This window comes from Anastrepha obliqua, chromosome 2 (assembly GCF_027943255.1).
Source record: "Anastrepha obliqua isolate idAnaObli1 chromosome 2, idAnaObli1_1.0, whole genome shotgun sequence".
Taxonomy (NCBI): Eukaryota; Metazoa; Arthropoda; class Insecta; order Diptera; family Tephritidae; genus Anastrepha; species Anastrepha obliqua.
The window spans coordinates 87,012,707-87,032,304 of record NC_072893.1 but is presented as its reverse complement, the minus strand read 5'-3'; the positions used below and the strand labels follow the sequence as shown (position 1 = coordinate 87,032,304).

General features: G+C 38.9%; 2 protein-coding genes across 4 annotated transcripts in view; one reads left to right on the top strand and one right to left on the bottom strand.

The window, feature by feature from the left end:
* Positions 1-6,379: 6,379 nt before the first annotated feature.
* The window catches only part of LOC129239646 (ATP-binding cassette sub-family A member 13), a 103,026-nt gene continuing 89,807 nt past the window's right edge, over positions 6,380-19,598 (bottom strand). For all 3 annotated transcript variants that reach the window (XM_054875309.1, XM_054875308.1, XM_054875311.1), the window contains exons 11-22: positions 15,070-15,404; positions 14,825-15,005; positions 14,453-14,751; positions 14,209-14,381; positions 13,177-14,144; positions 10,742-10,922; positions 10,565-10,677; positions 9,786-10,497; positions 9,591-9,698; positions 7,656-8,051; positions 7,428-7,523; positions 6,380-7,342 (exon numbers count right to left, since the gene is read on the bottom strand). In XM_054875309.1, the coding sequence (XP_054731284.1) occupies positions 7,070-7,342; positions 7,428-7,523; positions 7,656-8,051; positions 9,591-9,698; positions 9,786-10,497; positions 10,565-10,677; positions 10,742-10,922; positions 13,177-14,144; positions 14,209-14,381; positions 14,453-14,751; positions 14,825-15,005; positions 15,070-15,404 (3,835 nt within the window). In that variant the 3' untranslated portion in view covers positions 6,380-7,069. The remainder of the gene's footprint in view (positions 7,343-7,427; positions 7,524-7,655; positions 8,052-9,590; positions 9,699-9,785; positions 10,498-10,564; positions 10,678-10,741; positions 10,923-13,176; positions 14,145-14,208; positions 14,382-14,452; positions 14,752-14,824; positions 15,006-15,069; positions 15,405-19,598) is intronic.
* On the top strand, positions 8,051-9,515 carry LOC129239647 (uncharacterized). The gene is made up of 2 exons (XM_054875312.1): positions 8,051-8,958; positions 9,021-9,515. Exons 1-2 carry the CDS (start codon positions 8,300-8,302, stop codon positions 9,457-9,459), a joined length of 1,098 nt encoding a protein of 365 aa, XP_054731287.1. The 5' UTR covers positions 8,051-8,299; the 3' UTR covers positions 9,460-9,515.

The window sequence follows — 19,598 nt, the reverse complement described above, 5'->3', positions numbered from 1 at the left end:
ACAACGGACGAAAATATTGATGAACTGAAGAAAATGGTATTGGCCAATCGTCGAATCACCGTTAGATAAGTTGCCGAGGACCTAGACATATCGATTGGCTCGTGCCATTCGATTTTTTTCAAAGATTTGGGCAAGAGATTTTGGTCGCCGCAAAATTCGTACCAAAACTGCTGAATTCTCATTGCTAATGAGATGTTGGACTCTGTTCGCGACAACCCAAATTTGCTTCAGAGGGTCATAACTGGTGACGAATCGTGGGTTTATAGGTATGACGTAGAAACCAAAGCTCAATAATCTCAATGGAAGCTGCCGCACGAACCAAGACCGAAAAAAGCGCACCAAGTTCGGTCAAATGTAAAAGTTTTGCTTACCGTTTTCTTCGATTGCAGGGGCGTTGTGCATCATGAGTTCTTGCCACAGGGTAAAACGGTCAATAAGGAATATTGCCTGCAAGTTATGTGCAATTTGCGCGAAGCAATCCGCTGGAAAGGCCAGGATTTGCGGAAGAACAAAAATTGGCTCTTGCATCACGATAACGCCCCTGCCCACACATCGTTGCGTGTGTGCGACTTTTTGGCCAAAAACAACACACTGTGACTTTTTCTTGTTCCCGAAACTGAAGAGGCCCATGAAAGGACAACGCTACGCTACGATTGACGAGATAAAGACGGCATCGAAGGAGGAGCTGAACAAGATAAAAAAGAGGTTGCCTGTAAAGATGGTTAAAGCGCGGAACGAACGGCAAAGAGGCACAAACGGCCCCCCGTTCGGCAACGTTCGACATCTGGCTCTCTCCTACTTGAGTGAGCATATGTATATAAATTCACATATTTGTATTTGCATATGCCTTCTTCCTGTGTGCATGGTAATGAACCATTTCTCTGTTGAGAATAGGACGATGATAGGAAAAGTAGGAAATGAAAGGGAGTGCTTCGAGTTTAATGTGGCTTGAAAAAGTCAAATCGATGATGGTGCCTCTTAGTGTTGTTGTCTAATTAACGTCTGATGCACAATCGAAATTGAACATATCTTTCATGAATGTGATAAATGTTTCGTAATTTTTCACGTTTGTGTAAATGTAACTTGACCAATTCTATTGCGATTCCATTTACCTCCTTCTCTATATCCATACAAAATATCTATCAAACAAATAAAATTAAAATTTTCTTTTGAAAAATGCAACCATTCCATCAGTATTTTCTTATGACGCTGTCACGTTAAACTATTGTCAGTAAACCGACTTTACAGACAACCCTTTTTTTATTTCATTTCTGAATTAGTTATACTGCGAGTCATTGGATTTTAATGTAAGACTTAAAATGCCTTCTGTTAAAAATCATCCGTGATTTCGCTACGCTTGACACAATCCCAAACCATTTTTTTCTAGGTAGTTAGAGGGTGGCTGGTGTTCGGTGGCAGAATAAGGTTTTAAATTTAAAGTTCTACCTTAGATGCTGAGCGAATGGGCGGAGAGAAGACCGCGTTAACTTCGTTATTCGCATGGTTAATGTTGTCACGATGACACAGTGGACAGGCGAACAATGTGAGTTCGTAATCGAAGCGCCGTAGATTTTTTGACGTTACAATATTCGACATCCACGTGATGCCCCAAGTGACAATTTGATTCGTTCAAACAGACTACGTCCGAAGCCCAGCCGGACAGCGAGAATAAATGAAAATGTTAAACTCGTCGCTAAAAGTTTGCACGATAATCTGCGCCAGTCCTTTGGCAAGAGCGCGGCTGCCCTAGGACTTCCAAAAGCAATTGTGCACGAAAAATTGAGGAATGTTGTTTTAATGTTATTATTATTTTTTGACGTGACAACGTCTTATAATTCTATGTAGCCGGCTGCACGCACCAAAAAATGCGTCGTTACCTTGCTTGAACAGGAAATTATGTTATGTTATGTTATGTTATGTTATGTTATGTTATGTTATGTTATGTTATGTAATGTTATGTTATGTTATGTTATGTTATGTTATGTTATGTTATGTTATGTTATGTTATATTATGTTATGTTATGTTATGTTATGTTATGTTATGTTATGTTATGTTATGTTATGTTATGTTATGTTATGTTATGTTATGTTATGTTATGTTATGTTATGTTATGTTATGTTATGTTATGTTATGTTATGTTATGTTATGTTAAAGTATATTATGTTATGTTAATGTTAACTCATTCTCTATATCCATACAAAATATCTATCAAACAAATAAAATTAAAATTTTCTTTTGAAAAATGCTACCATTCAATCAGTATTTTCTTATGACGTTGTCACGTTAAACTATCGTCAGTAAACCGACTTTACAGACAACCTCTTTTTTTTTCTTTCGAACGAATTAGTGAATGATCTTAATCATACTACGATTACGCTTAAGATTAAATCTTAAGCATGTACAATCTGGATAATGGATGTATCCATGTATTTTTTTTGTTTCAATCAGAAAAAAAATTGCGTGATATTTGCCGAGACCGCCCCCTCTCTCCAACGTAAGATTAGATTTGACTCGACCCCCTCCCCCCCTTAAACATCTCACGTAATTTATGGACGCCCAAAAAGTTTGAGTAGAGCTCAAAAACGTTATTTTCTAGAAATGGCCCGAAATACCCCAGGACTATGATATTCAAAAATTGATTAATTTTATAAGAAGTAGATTACAAGGTGTTGTATGTAGATGCTCCAAGTAGTCATACAAAGTGCTGACTCACATTTCATTTTTTAAAACATATGGCTTAAAGATATGAAATGCAAATGTAAACATACTTTCTTGACAGCTGTGTTTGAAGTGTATATTGTATTTGCTTTTGATATATTGCAGATATTTTTAAACGGAATAACTGTATTTTCTACTATTAGCTTATGAATTATTTATATCAAAATAAATAAGTAATAGGCGCGTACACTTCTGTTAGGTGTTTTACCGAGCTCCTCCTCCTATTTGTGGCGTAGGTCTTGATGTTATTCTACAAATGGAGAAACTTACTGTTTTAAGCCGACTTCTTTATGGCAGAAATACACTGGGAGGTTTGCCTTTTGCCTGCCGAGGGGCGAACGGTATTAAAAAAATTGTTTCTATCCTCGGATGGATGACTATCATATGCACCAACCCATTCGGCTAAGGCGGCCGCCATTACATTAGTCAAATAAAACCAAAGATTGAAAGAGAACCATGAATACATATTTTCTTAAGCAACATGTCAAAACATGCGAATTTTTTTTTAAATTATCAAAGAAAATGTCGTTGTTTTTTATATGGAGAAAATACGCAACTCCATCAGGGTGTCAATTATCAGAAATTAAAGAGAATTTTAGCCACTTTAAACTTTCACTTTATTCCACTAAAATTTACTGAACACCCAAATTTTTTTTTTTTTTTAATTCTGAATAAAAATTTTGAAATATAGAATATAATAAAATAATTTCATAAATCTTGTACAGATGAATATGGTCTGTATTATGGAATGAACTATATTTTTATAAAAACTATTTGAAAAATGAAAAAAAAATGAATATTTTATAAATTTGAACTAAAAAATAAATAAAAAGATTTACAGAAGTTGTCAAAATATTGAGGTGCTATATTCTTTTCGCGAATTATACTTTCCTTAACCACTAATAATTCATGCCCATACGATTTCTTCTCTTCTAATACTTCTTATTAATACAAAAAAAAACCATATAAAGCAAGTTTTGAATTTTGAACAATTTTCAAAATGCCACCAAAACGTTTACGTTTTTTAGAATTTTCCAAGTAAACAATTTTATAGTCAAAGTGTAAGTTTCAAGTGACTACAAAATTTACTTCTTCTTCCTTTCTTTGCAAATTTCGATTTCGAACATAAGTGATCATATAAATTATGTTTGATATTTTACTATTATCTTTCCTATTTTACCATTACTATTTTTAAATATAAATTGTACATAACACATAATTACAAACATAGTATTAATACACAAATTAAAAGCAAACACATTTTTTTGACTATTTCTGTGTATTACACTCTGTGCATTGCTATGTCAATGAGGTTGCCAATATTTTGTATTCTGGTCCATTGTGTAATGTAGTCATGAAAATTGCTTCCGGCCAATACCTCGTCTTCCTTCGATTTTTCCTTGGATAATTAGTTGCATCAACACCTATTTCGAATTTCAAATCAAAAAATATTCTCTGTAGAACCTCATTATTCGTAACACGCTCTGGCAACGGTATTTTTAGAACTAGTCGATATCTCCGCAGTTCAAACACTTCAAGCTTCACGAAGTACCAACCAAACATAGCATTTTACAAATAGTATTTTGGTTTTAAGGCAGAGCCCCTGGCTGCTTAGTATCTATTTTTATTCTGCATTTTAAAATACGGCAGTTCCCGTTTTTGTTTTTTTTTTTTTTGATGACGGTACTATGCTTTCTGACAAGGTGAAGTACCTAGGTCTAATCCTTGACAGTAAGCTGACGTGGAAGCCCAACATTGAGGAGAGAGTAAGGAAGGCAACAATCGCCTTGTATGGGTGCAAAGGCGCAATTGGCAAAAGGTGGGGCCTCTCGCCCAGAGTTGTATTACAATACTACAATACCATAATAAAGCCAATTCTGTTATATGGAGTCACTGTCTGGTGGAACTCACTGGAGAGGACGACATCAGTTAAAAAGCTAGAGAGAGTCCAGAGGTCTGCACTCATTGGAATCAGTGGGGCGCTTCGAACTACTCCTACTCTGGCGCTTAATGTAATGTTAAATGTGGTACCTATAGACATCGCAGGCAGAATTGCCGCTGCTCGTACCGCAATCAGACTGAGGGGCTTGGGCTATAAGCTCAACCTCACATATGGGCACTCAAGCATCCTCAGAAACTTTGAGTTCATCCCCTCGTCGACGGACCAGTGTGTGCCTTCGCTAAGTCCAAGTGGAACTTTCTCCACCCATATTCCACCGAGAGAGGAGTGGACCGGGGGCAACACCTGGGGACAGGGCCTCGTTAACCTGTTCACGGATGGCTCGAAGTTGGACGGTAGGGTTGGAGGAGGAGTATTCTGCAAAGAGCACCCCATCAAACTCAAATTCAGGCTACCGGATCACTGCAGTGTGTTCCAAGCAGAGGTGGCCGCAATTAAAGAAGCAGCTGACTGGCTACTTACTTGCGTAATAACTGTTAAGAAGGTAAATATTTATTCCGATAGCCAAGCGGCCATTAGGGACCTAGGCTCCATTATGGTGCATTCGAAGCTGGTCAGGGAATGCCTGGTCTCACTCTCGATTGCATCAGAATTCTTCGACATAAAGATAATTTGGTACCTGGTCACAGTGACATTGCAGGAAACTGCGAAGCCGACGAGCTGGCCAGACAGGGGACCTGTGAGGCAATGTGCCCGCGAAAGGAGAGGATCGGGATTCCCTTGACAACCTGCGCTCTACTCCTGGAAGGATGGGCTATGCACCAACTCAGCGAACGCTGGGCCACGTTTGGATAGGAGGCGTTCGAGGGATATCCTGGGAATGACAAAATGCCATCTCTCAAATTTTGTGGGCATCATCACGGGGCACTGTCCGCGAGGTACACATGCCGTGAGACTCGGAATTACTTCGAGTCCTTTTTGCGTCAGCTGCATGGAGGATGAGGTGGAATCATCTCAGCACCTGCTCCTTAGCTACCCAGCCTTCGCGGGACTAAGATTCAAGTATCTTGGTTCTCACTTCTTTTCTGCGCCTTGATAACAATAATCTGATGAACTACATCAGCAGCATAATGAGGTTAACACAACCGCGGACTAGTCACCGTTCGTAGTCCACAAACACTCACCACTCCCCCATTCCTTCCCTTCCTCCCCCTTTTCTGTCCTTAAATGGTATCACAAAGGACGAACCAAACTATTTCGTCCAAGTGGGCCCTACTCTCTGGGCAACCATTATAACCTAACCTAACCTAACTATGCTTTCTCTTCCATATAAAAAATCGAGCATTTTTCTTAGCGCTATGATGATTTAGTTTTTTGTGTTTAGTTTTGATTCAGTTCCCACATGTGGGGTCATGTCGTGCAAAAACAGTTATAAAATCGAAAATAAAAAATAGCAACAGCAGATCGGAGATCGCTAAGAAATGAATATATAAAATTAATCATCCAATTTGTTTTTGAATAACTTTTTTACTAAACGATGGAAATCTTATGTTAACGTACACGCTCTCCATTGCTTAACGTGTGTTTGTATGCTGCAGCTGTTCAGTTCGCAAGTGTTAAATATGATTGACTGACTACCTTTTTTGCAAAAATAATAAACATTTCGATAGGTGATTAATTTTGCGCCACCTTGTACTACTTTCACAAGACTTACTAACTAAAGACCTTGTCATCCAGTAAAGATTCTGCTTGGCACTCAATGTGGTAATAGACAAATTAGGTTTATTATCGAGATAAGCTATTTACAGGTATATTTTACATTCAAACTAGGTATGTACATATATGTATGTGTGTAGGTAGTATATGGTTGTTCCTAAATATACTTCGATCGACATATATATATATATATTAAATATTTAAAGCACTTTTTTGCATATGAGCTTAGCTCTGATAATTGTAACGGAATCGGGTGGGTTCAAAAAATACATTACACAAACAAAAAATACATAAAAGTCATACATATATAGTAAATGACAATATAATAAAAGAGATATTCCACAGAAATACATACATGTAAATATATAGCTTCCTAATATCTAAAAATACATTAAAACTAAATAAGTTATTTACTCAGATACACCAACAATTCCTAAATTCAATTATCATACACCATTACACATTAAAAAAAGTATAATAAAAACTCGAATGGTTGCAATTATTACAATAAAAATAAATCTTATCGCTTATCACACATTGCACAGATTAATTAAGTAGATATGTAATTAATTAAGTTGACAAGGACGGAGGTCTCCAATAGAGTAACGTTATTACTGCCCGATGGCCTCTAACTTACTTCACATACCTAATAATAACTTAGCTTAGATTAGTAAAGCACAGCCCTGAACTGTAGCATTAGCTGGTGGTGGTGTTTGCAACGACGCACTGGACGGTCATGTGACAGTCTCCGTTTCAACATAGCCATTGTGTATGTAACCAGTTGATGGACTGCCAATTAGCGCCGACTTGCTCAAACCTTTGTGGTATGTGGACGGCTGTTCGCTGGCATCCAAGATGTGCTCAAACACCGCATCCAGCCGACAATGGCTGACGGTGTAGTGTAAACGATTCTCATACTGCTCGGACAGCACCTTCAACTCACCGAACAGATCTGCCAAGGTGAGCGTTTTTGGTTGGTTAGAAGAAGGCATCACTTCAATATCATTCTAATGGGGCGGGGAAGAAGAAATATTGAGCATCATGCGTTATAGTATTTGTAGAATAAGAAAACAATTTCTTGGAAATACTTACCTCTTGCGGCCTGCACGTTTGGATTTTCAAACTAAACTTAATGGAATGCGGATATGTTTGGAAGTCAACGCACTGCGGCAAACGAACATGAATACACTGAAAATATTCATAAATTTATAGCAAACAAAATTTATAATTTCGAGTGTTAAAATCAAATCAATTCGGTAATTTTCTTTTTTTAATTCTAACGAATTTATGCAAACATATTTATCTGCTTGCATTACTTACCTTCTCCACGGACTCAATTAACTGGTTATCGCCATAAATCACCACATTATAATAGCCGCCGTATTCCGTACTTAAACTCTCCGGACTGCCACAGGTTAGTATTTGTCCATCCTTTAGTACAGCGATGCGATGGCATATTCCATCAATCTCTGACACCGAATGTGAGGTGAGCACAACTGCTCGTTGTGCTGCAAGTAGCTCATGTATGGTACGATAGACAATGGCGCGCGTTACTGGATCCATATCACTGGTGGGCTCGTCCATTAGCACGACGGTTGTGCGGCCACAGCAGGTTAGCGCCACTGTTAGTTTGCGACGATTGCCGCCACTCAAATTCTTAACCAAAACATGACGGTACGACTTCAGTTGGAATGACTCAAGTATGTGTTCCATTAGCTGCCAATGGTTAGTCAGAAATTCAAATAAAAATTTGTCAAAATAGAGTCTTCTGTTTTTGTTTTTTTATACATAAATTTTAGTGTTTCATACTTTATAATTTCAAAATTTATCAAAGCAAATTTCTTCAGAACATATTTCCTGAACTCATCCTTCCCTAATAAAAAGCACTAGCCAGCTATTTACTATAACTACACAAGGAGCAAGCTCCATCATTCAGCTCATTGCAGCAAACAGCAAGAGAAAAAATGAACGTGGCAAATTGTTGTAAAGATTGTGATCGATTGAAGCCACGGACATCGGGGACAGCTCCAGTACGACCAGAATTCCAGCAGCCCACCATGTATGACCACTTTCCAAATTTCCAGCGTTTCAAAACGCAGAAACAGGAAGAGCACGCCATTGAGAAGCGAAAGGGGGAACTTCTTCAAATGAACACGAATTTTACCGACTGGAAACCGACCAATAGTAAGGATGTGTTTGATCAATTCAGCACTCAGGATGTTGCATTATTTCGCCAACAAATTCGTTTAGCGCAAAGTGGTGAACGTACAATTTTAGAGAGTCTCACGACGGCAACAGAAGCAGGTGCTTCAAGTGCTATTGGCACCGGCACTGCTGGCGGAGGCGGAGGCGAAGGCGAAAGCAAGTCGCTGAAGAAGAAAGGCTCGCTACTAACAATCTCGCGCACACCCGTACAATGTCCGATTGGCGCTTGTGGCCGCACTATAGGCGTGACGTCGGTGTTGTCGCATTACTTGCGTGATCATAGCGAAGATTTTGGTGTGCAGTGTCAAGAAATCTATGGCGGTAAGCGCTCGGTGTTGATTTTCGATCCGACTACTTTGGAATTTCGTGATAATGTGTGTTTGGGTGTGTTGGCGTATGGAGGAACCAAAGAAAAGTGGTAATTTAAGAAAATTCGTTAACTTATAAATTTTGCAGTTTCATTTACTGTATCGATTTTAGTTCAGATCCTCCCGCCAAGCGTGGCATTTGCATCCAAAATGCCTTCCTGCCAAAGCCAAATGAACATCTAGATGCACATTTGCCCATACTGATAATGGCCTGCCGTACATCCTGGAGTGCGTTATTGGAGGACAAGGAGCTTGAAGCTAAAATAACGAAACCTGAAAATATGAAGCAACACCTGCTGGTCATTTGGTTGGTGAGCGTGCAGTCCACCAAGCCAATACATTGCACTCTAACCGCTTACGACCAAACGATGACAACGTCGCGCAGCATCATCGCACAAGTGCGTCAGCTGACTGAGTCACAAAATCCAAGTGAGTTTCTGGTTAACGATACGAATAGTTTGCGATTGAATTGGGGCGAAATCAATATACTCTCAAATGATGGCAACGATTGCATTCACCTGGAGGTTATGATCAATGAATACGATCAATAAAGTTTTTTCTTGAATTTTTATAAAGATGCAAGAAATGGCAAAACCTGTGTGCTTCATCATTTATTTGATATTTACTTTTTAAGTTTTTCAATTGAAGATTGCAAGGGACTCGTGCGCATAGTTTTCCTTACCTTGTCGAGATTAGCCACACGCCGCAGATTGCCATAAAAGCGTATACATTCTTCGACGGTGAGAAGGGAATCCAAGGGATTTGTTTGTGGACAATAGGCGATCTCGCCCTGTGGACAAAAAATTTTAATTTATGTATTTAGTACTATTTTTATTTTACTATTCTTATTAAATGTGCATTTTAACTGCGCACTTACATTGAAGTAGTTGACTGCACCCACATTTGGTTGCAATTCACCAGAGAGCATTTTGAATATAGTCGATTTGCCAGTGCCATTCTTTCCCAGGAGGCCAAAGCATTCGCCCGCCTTCACCGCAAATGTGACATTTTTAACCACATACTGTCCACGGTCGTAGGCCTTGCAAAGGTTGTCCACTTTCAATACTTGCGGAACATTATCCTTATCGGCAACCTTAAGCGTATTTTGTATGGATACGATTTTCAATTCCTCCACCTGCTTTTGCTCGCACTTCCGGTAGAAGGGAAGGCGATTTAAAATCGATTCACGTATTTTATAAATTTTACCAGTTTCCAAAAGCACATTTAATATGATGAAGAAAATACCAAGCAGCAGCAAAGCCAGCATATGTGGACGGAGTAAATCACTCGAAACTGGGTGCTTGTACGAATCAATGTCGTAACGCTGGAAGACAAGCGAAACCATATAGTTTTTGCAGATCTCTAGTAGACCATCTCCCAATGCATGCTGTGGAAAGATGAGAAAGGCCCTATTTAGGAAGTGTCGCCAGTCATCCCAGATTTCGGAATCGCCAACCACACCCAGCAAAACGATGTTAGCCATCGTAAAGAGTGGAATGATGATGTTCAGACAGAAGATGGTCACAATCGCCACGCTGGAGTCGTTGAAGCACTTCTCAAATACATGCACACCAGGTATACAGGCGAACCTGTAAATTTCAGATACATGAAAATAGTTTTTATAATGTTTTAAAATTTATTTTGCATATCTCTTACGCAAAGAGTAGCGCCAGCACGAAAATACCAGAAATATTTTGACGAGCCAAAAATACTGGTAATCCGAAGGAAAATATAATGGCACCGCAGACCAATATGGCGAAGAACATGACCTGATCGTATTACAAATAGATTTTTGAAGTATTCAATATTAATTCATATTAAGATGGTACTCACCAAAAAGTCCCACACGAAGGCCACGCCCCAGTAGGTGGCCAAGTTAACACCACAAAGCTTTTGTTGTAGTTTCTCACCTTTTACACGTTCGTTAACTAGAAATACGGAGGACACAGCTACCACCAAACTAAAGGCAATCAGGAGTATGAAAACCATGGAGGAATCACCAGCTTGACGCAAACTGTGGGAGTAATTAGCGATAAATTTCAAATATTAACCAAATTGATATACTTCTGTATATACGAGTATGTGTGCACATGCACGCACAACAACAATTCACTATGTATCTATGTTCGGCACATATTTTAAGTGAAATGTCATAGTCAAAAAATAACCATATTTATAGGTGAGCTTGTTTAAATTAGATTAGATCAGACGGACTAGTCACTCTATGGCCACAGAGTACTGTTGTACTTTGGTGTCCACGAAAAATTCCCCCAATTCAATTCTAATATCCAATCAACCTTTTCAGTGAGACTAATTCTCGAAGAAGTGATTACCCAAAAATCTGAAGAGCATTATTCGAAGTGCGAGCATTCGCTCCAGAACGAATGGACTTCTCTAAACGGCTACAATATAACCTTGCGGCCACATGGGCAATAGTTCAATTCGTATTCCCGTGAGAAGTCTCAGTAAGTTTCGTATTCTTTGTTCATCGAGTGCTGGCGAAAATGAACGTGAATTGCAAGTGTCCAGATAAGTCATCCTACTACTAGTAGCAGATATAGCTTTCTCCCTAACTTGCGCAAATAGAAAGCCAATCGGGGTTTGTATGCTGGGAGCCCTTGTATTCTTTTTAAGTAGAAAGTGGCGTCGTTCTAAAAAAGAGATTGTAGAACACATGCCGAATTGGACATTACCGGTCCAAGGGTAATCAAGTTACATAGCGGGTAACTATGTAAATTGCCTACATCTTGGCTTAAAGTAATATATATTATAATATATATAAGACAGTTGATGTGAGAAGACGACGCTCATTTTTTATCCAACTGAAATTTCGTCATCGCTTAGAACGGTATTAAATTTTTAGTCACTTCTATCAGGGCAGTGAACTTCGATGACCTATTGAAGACGGGGGTGTCCCGAAGTCTGAGGGTGTTCTTTGCTGCAGAGCATTTTTAACATTACTACTTATGTTTATAGATGAAACGTGGAGAGGTTTCTCTTTTATGCCAAACAATACAGGTTTAGCAACCAACGCGTTACAGATGAGAAGGGTCTTTCAACCGCCGGATACTTGTAGGTACATACATTTAATGTGTTATATATTGTCATAACTTCCAGTCTGCTTCAATCACACTCGGTGTTTTTCCAGAGAAGACTTAAAGCCGGGAATATCTTCTACAAATATTGACTCTTTCGATAGCTTTAAGTTTCATGATGAAGTTTTCAAATTTATTTTTTTGCCTTACTTCTTTTCGTGAATAACACTAATTCGGGATTGGAGGGCAATTCCTTCTTGTCCATATCACCAAGTTGTTAATGGAAGATTTCAGTAGCTCTCAAAAACCTGCTTAGGGAAATCATATGTAATGCGCAAACCAAGTTTGGTAGGCTTTAATGGTTCAAAATCTGTCAATAATTATATTACTTTCTTCAACGTTAACCTAGGATCAATTTTTTATCACTAGTTACTGAAATATATCATTTTTTCTTTTTGAAAAATACCATCACATTGAAGATTCACAATTTCACACATGCTCGAGGGCAAGTTTCATTGAGATATCTCAATTTTTACTAAATTTTGTGTGAGCAGACAGGCATGGATTGCTATAGATGTTACCCTAATCGTTCTGTCAATAATGCAATGTCAAAATTATTCAAAAGAAAGCCGTGGAAGGGATGAAGTAGAGTATACTCCATATCTAAATATAGAAATGATGTAGAAAATTTAAATTCTCCCTCAGCTCAAAAAATTTTGTTCCATACAAATCGATCCGTCCTAATGCTTGTAAGCGTAAATGTTGGCATTGTATCTATCTATGCAAAATGTGTAAACATTAGCTTGAACTAAGCTTTCTTAAGCACTTGTCTTAACCTGTACGAGATTTTCATCTTCAGCGGCCCCTTGTGAAAATATCTGCTTAAATCTTTCGGGAAATATTTTAATCCTCTAATTGCATTTTCAATGGCCTTTCATTATGGCTGTTTTAAGAGCGCAGTTAAAATCTACTCATTAAATTCTACTGTAAAATTTTGAGGACAGAAACTTTATCGAAAATCGTTTCAAGCATTTTATTTTCTATAAATTAGTTGCATTTTTGGTCAAAATTATAGAACATTGACCCCCGTGAGAAACACTCTAACCCTCTGGACTACTATTGCAATCGGCAAAGTTAGTCTGGTAGACATCCTCTTTGCTAATTATAATCGTTTGTTCGTGTTGAGTAAAACTTTTGTAAAATTGTTGGATTGTGTTATTAGCCTAAACTTACACTGAAGTTGTACTTAGCTCCGCCGCACCAAGCTTCCAAGGTTCATTAAAGGTTGTGATGCTAAAATTATTGTCACCCAACTCAACTTGCAACAATTTCGTATTCAAATCGTTAAGCCAAGCCATCATTGCGTGATAACCTTTATTGTTGTACCAAACAATGGCATTTGTATCGTTGAAGGAGTATCCGCCATAACGTTTCTCATGATAGTCATCCATTGACTGTAAAATCCAATAGAAAGCTTCGCTAGAATTTCGAAACTCTCGACACGGACTCTCAGCTGAGCATTGCTCTTTCAAGCCTGCATAAGCGCCATTTGTCAGCGTTTTATTCAACTCCATACTGAACATTTGCGTTGTTTTTGGATATAACTCGCGAGTGAAACTTATCGTTGTGTCGTAATCATCCTCCAAACGATACGTAACAAACCACATTGCGAATAATTCAAATACTGCAGGCAACACAATGACGCACAACAATATGCGGTAATTGCGACTGAAATGTATGAGACGTTTCCAAAGCAAATTTCGCACAGCAGCCGTAAAAGTCAAGGAGCCACCATCCACAATGTTAGCAGCATTCGAATTTTTCAAATCTACTGGTTTCCAGTCCATCTTTGTTTTAAAGGTTTCACATCCGTTCACGCGGTCTTCATGTAACTCCGCGAAGATTTGTTCTAAATTACGACTTTCGACGCGTAAATCAGAAATAAGACCACGCGCCTGCAAATTCTGTAGGAAATTCAGGAAATTAACGGATCTGTTAGATCCATCCTGATCATAGAGCACTCGTAATCGAATGTCACCGCTTTCTAACCAGTCCGGTTCCCTAAAGTTGACCAGCATTTCGTTACCGGCAGCACCAATTTCGGTTATAGTTTGAGTATCTTTGCAATGGAACAGCACTTCATAGCCGGAGGTACAGTATTCTTGGAGGGTATCGGGACTGTGTTTCGCAATTATTTTACCCTGCAGGAAAGATCCAGTATGGGTTTATATGCATATATGGCTATTAAAACTAAATTATACCTACATTCTTCATAATCACTACCACATCGCTCAGAAATTCGGCTTCGTCCAGGAAGTGGGTAGCGAATACAACAGCACGTCCCATTCTCAGACGTTGAATAAGTTCCCATATATCTTTGCGCGCCTTGGAGTCAACACCATTACATGGCTCGTCCAGAATAACAACATTTGGAGAACCTGTAAATAAAACCGAAAAACTAGAATTGAAAACAAGAATCTTTGCAGCGTTTCTGCGTCCATCAATTTACCAATGAAGGCCAAGGCCACACAAAGCCTGCGCTGGTATCCGCCTGACAGTTGCGACGCTTGATAATTCTCATATTTTCCAAACTTCAAACTTTTCAGCGTCTTATCTACTTCTGAATTGTAATTGTGCTTTAACTTAATCGATGCATATAATTCCAAGTGTTCACGCGCTGTCAGATTTGGTATCAAAATATTGTCTTGAGAGCAGACGCCAACTTTATCGAACTCATCGTTGCTTGTCATGGCTTGAGAGAGTATAACTCGACCAGTTGATTGCACCACCTGACCGGTGAGCATTTTGCTACATGAAAGAACCAAGTAAAAGTTATAAAATGGCGATCTTAAATGTTATGGGTATAAGTTGTTCCACTCACATTATTGTACTCTTTCCAGCGCCGTTGCGGCCCAGTAAACAGGTGATTTTATCTCTCGGTAGAGATAAATTCACATCACTAACTGCTATTTGCTCATCATACAATTTGCTCACATTAGTCATTGTTGCACCCACACTGGAATCCAAGTCCTCTCTTTGCACTTCAATAAAACGGTACTCATCTGTGGTCAAGAAATATAGATTACAATGTGCACACTTCCTTTGGTTCGAAATGTGAAAGCTTACCATCCAAGAAATGCCGCACCAAATAAGCGATAAGCGCATAGATTATCGCATCCACAATTATCATAAAGAAAGCAAAACCAAATTCACCACTCCAACCTTCTTCAAAGACTTGCGCAAAACTTAGGCCGATTTCTTGCAATTCCATGCGCATAATATGACTCCAAGCGTGTGAAAAGGCAGTAGTAAACGATATATTGATGCAGAAATTCTCAAATGAGTTGAGATGTGAATCGAAGAGCAAAACAATGATGTAAGGACAGTAAGAGATAAAAAAGAGTAACGCCGTAGCAACAGCACCAATTGTGGCCGACGTAAAGAATGTTGAGCACATATAGCTGAAAGTGAAAACGCAACTTCTTAAACAAACTCGTACTAATTGGAGTTTTAATGACATTATTTAGGATTTACTTATCAATGTATATACTTATACTCGTATATGATAATTGAGAATAACTGGGTTACGTTGAAGCGGTTGTCCTGTGGGACACACTCAGGCTCATAGCCCATTGTGAAGCTGTGTGGATAGCTTTCCTAAAACAAGTGTGTGCTTTTCAGAAATTTTAGAACACCTCCTCTTTCTGCAGAACTGAGATCTTCCAATTCGTTAGAAAATTGTCCGCCTAGAATAGCAAATCTCCGTCTGGATAGAGCAGGACAATGACACAGAAGGGGCAGGATTTTCTCTTCCTCGTCATCATCAAGAACACTTCTACAGAAGTCATGTCACCCATACTTTGGGCGTGCCTACCTATTAGACAATGTCCCGTTATGACTGTAATAAGTGTGCTAAGACTGTGTTTATTTTGGCTTAGCAGAGATTCTGTGCGTTTAGCATTGAGAGTCGGCCACAGTTGACGGGCGATTTTGCTGGTGGCTTCATAACGCCATCTTTTGTTTGCTTTCCTTACGATTTCTTCAAAAATAAGTAGCTTACATGTTTGTAAGGGTGTGCCTATGCCATTGTCTGTGTACTTGGTGCCGAATCTCGCTAGTTTATCGGCTCCGCAGTTACTCTCAATGTCGCGATGGCCAGGAACCCATATTATCCTCAAACGAAATGACTCAGCCATCTCATTAAGAGATGTGCGGCATTTCATGGCTACCTTGGCGTTTGTCGACTGTTTTGTGAGGGATTTTATCGCCGACTGGCTCACACTGGACCAGTGCCGTGGTTTTCATTATTGCCATCAGTTCAGCCTGAAAGACACTTCAGTAGTCGGAAAGGCGAAAACTGAAGGAGATCCCCAGATGCTCGGAGTATACACCTCCGCCCACCCTTCCCTCAAGCTTTGAGGCATCTGTGTATGCATGGATAGACTCGCCCTGTCTTACATCGTCCTGTTCCCACTCTTCCCTTGAGGCTAGGAGTGCATAGCCCACCAATCCGGGAAACTCCGAAGTGCCAGCCAGGATTTTCCCGTGACCGTAGCTCTTATTTGACCATTTACTTAAAGTGTTCAGCCTTATGGCCGCACTACGCACGATATATCATATTTTGCCTGCAGATCTACCGGCAGGAAGTTTAATGTCGCATATGTACAATGCTTTCGATGGTGTGGTTGACATCGCACCATAGAGAATAACTACTAAATACTTTAGCAATAAAAATTACCCGCTAGGTGCTGTTAAAATAGGGCTATTTAGGTAATCCATATTGATTAGCTTATCGCAGGTGGATGAACCAAGGATAGCAAGAATGATACCTCAGCTTCTGTCACCTTTCTGAGTATCTTTATGTATTTATTTATTTGAGCTGTATAGCTCACAACAGTTTGCCACGGTTAAACACCTTTGGACAGATTGAGCCCTATGGATCGGTGACTCGTGGAATCGCTCTTATTGAGAGAGCTTGATAAGATACGGTGGCATAGTCATCATCCTTGTAGAATGCGTACAATTTAACCATTTCATAAGCCCTTTGCGAGATGCAGCGATAATAATAAAATTCAATCCATATTCTGGTTATATATTCTGCATATAAATGTAACAGATCGATAACGATAAAATCGAGATATTCAGAAAAATCTTGTCAATCTTCAAAACTGGTAATAAGAATGAACTAAAAACCACAAGCCTATATTTGAATTATCAACCTGTTCTAAACTTTTTGAGAAAGTGGTCAAGGACATATTAGCATAAAGCTATAAAATAAATAATTGATCCTTGTCAGCATGGGTTTGTTAGTGTATGATCTACTGTTATAAATCTATTTTTTTTTTCTCCGTTTTGTACCTCTGAGCTTAAGAGTGGATCTCAAGTTGATACCATATACACCGATTTTTCGAAAGCATTTCGCACTGTCTCGGAGTATTTTGTTCTATGGAAGCCTGGAAATCTAGGCTTCCACTCGGTATTACTATGATGGCTTAAATGGTACTTGTCAAATAGAATCTCGTTTGTTGAAATTGGGAATACTAAATCTCGTACATTTGTATCAACTTCTGGAGTAGCACAAGGTAGCATTCTTGGTACTATCTTATTTAATCTTTTCATTAATGACATTGGTCGTTGTTTCGAGTATTCTAAATATTTATTATGTGCAGACGATTTGGAATTTTTTGCAGAGTCTCCTGTTAATCGGATATATTGCTATTACAGGAAGATTTGAATGTTCTGAATGATAAGGCTCTGAAAAAACAAACTATATCTTAATACTAGTAAGATGTGTGACTAGTGCCATGACGCTTTCCAGTGGCATGAATCCTCTTTCCTCAATTTATTATGTAACTCTGGTCTCAGGCAATGGAATTCATGACTCGCCTTTTACGTTCATTATCCATATTAACTCTATTATTCCTAAATTAAGAAAAACATGTTTCTAATAGCGATCGCCCCTCGGCAGGCAATGGCAAATATCCGAGTGTATTTTTGTCATGAAAAAAATCCTCATAAAAATATCTGCCGTTCGGAGTCGGCTTGAAACTGTAGATCCCTCCATTTGCGGAGCAACATCAAGACGCACGCCACAAATAGGAGGAGAAGCTCGGCCAAACACCCAAAAAGGGTGTACGCGCCAATTATATATATATGTATATTCCGAAAGCATATGCTAACTTAGCTTTTTGCGATGCTATGTTATTGATTTTGAAGACCTATACACTAGAAAAATCTTATTTAATGCCCGTACGAAGTTGAAGTATGCATCGACATCCGGAATTCGATGTATTCCTCACATTCTCTTAAAATTGAAAGAGGTCAACGCAAATTTGTACGTTTTGCTCTCCAACCCCTTCACTTTGATAGTACTTTGCCACCCTACTGCTAGATGCATGCTTATCAATGGCTATTCAGATCTACTCGGTCAATTCAGTTTCAATGTACCTAATAGAGTACTTGGCTCTTATAATCCATTTTATATTAAAGTCTCAGATCTAATTACCTCAATTTTACCCGTCTTGCAAAAGGAATTGAAGACATCAATCGGCTTTCTAGAAGCCTTGATCTTAATTTTGCGAGGCAAAGATCTCTGTTTAAGTCTACTATTGACTTAAATATAGAAATAAATGAGCCAACTAATCAAAATAGGATCTCATTGAAAGGTTGCCCATAGACTAAATTATAATAATTTGCAATACAAGATGCGCCTATTAAATAACGAGACTTGCGCTGCTATAAAAGAAGCCGGCAATCGCCAGTTGTTTAGTAAGAAGCATCTTCTTTCGAGTGCGACTCCTCTCGCTTTGGCAACAAAATCCATATAGCCATTGGCTAGATAAACGAGTTCCTGAATTGGGGAATGACAAAGTGTTGAACAATTCACCGCTTCATTTCGCGTTCCGCGAGAAGTGATTCTACGTTACCAGAACGAGCCGAAATGAAATTAAGATAAGGATTGTCAATTCATTCTGTGCCAATTCTATGCCTTAACACCAACAACAACCAGCACATTTCGCATGGTCTGTCAATAGGCCACTGTACAAGTGCTACATCCCAGTGTTAAGCCATCCGCCTTTATTAAAGTCCTAAAAGAACGGCTCATTGGATTTATGTATATACCTACATACGAGCAAATACAAAATTATGTATATTCGGTTTTATAAAGTATTCATGTTTGATGACAGAGGGCGTTCTTGAGGAAAGGTGGTGTTAGAATCGTGTGCTGCCATCTGTCAAAGGACGACAAAACAAATTTCAGACGGACGAAAAAGATCAGTGCCGTTCAGTAAATCGCTTTTTGTTTTTGGATGAAAAAAAAGCAAAGTTGGATGCTGTCTATGGAGACGCTTCGCCACCTATAACCACAGTTAGATATTGCTTCTACGAATTTAAACATGGGCGAACATTCGTTTTTGATAAGGAGCGACCAGGACGCCCGGGAGATATGGTTATCAATGAAATCATTCAAAAAGTCCACGACATGATTCTCGCTGATCGTCGAACGAAAGTGCGTAAAGTAACAGAAGCCATAGGTGTGTCGACCGCAAATATAATTAACGTTTTACATTAATGAATGCCGCGATTGCTCACAAGCAACAACAAGAGGATACGGCTGTTGACTTCGAAGCAGTGTTTGTCACCGTTGATGAAAC

Excerpts from the sequence above, each read along its gene's own strand:
- LOC129239647 (XM_054875312.1), top strand. The coding sequence starts at position 8,300 with ATGAACGTGGCAAATTGTTGTAAAGATTGTGATCGATTGAAGCCACGG. Across the intron at positions 8,959-9,020 it reads GGAGGAACCAAAGAAAAGTG|TTCAGATCCTCCCGCCAAGC; the intron begins GTAATTTAAGAA and ends TATCGATTTTAG.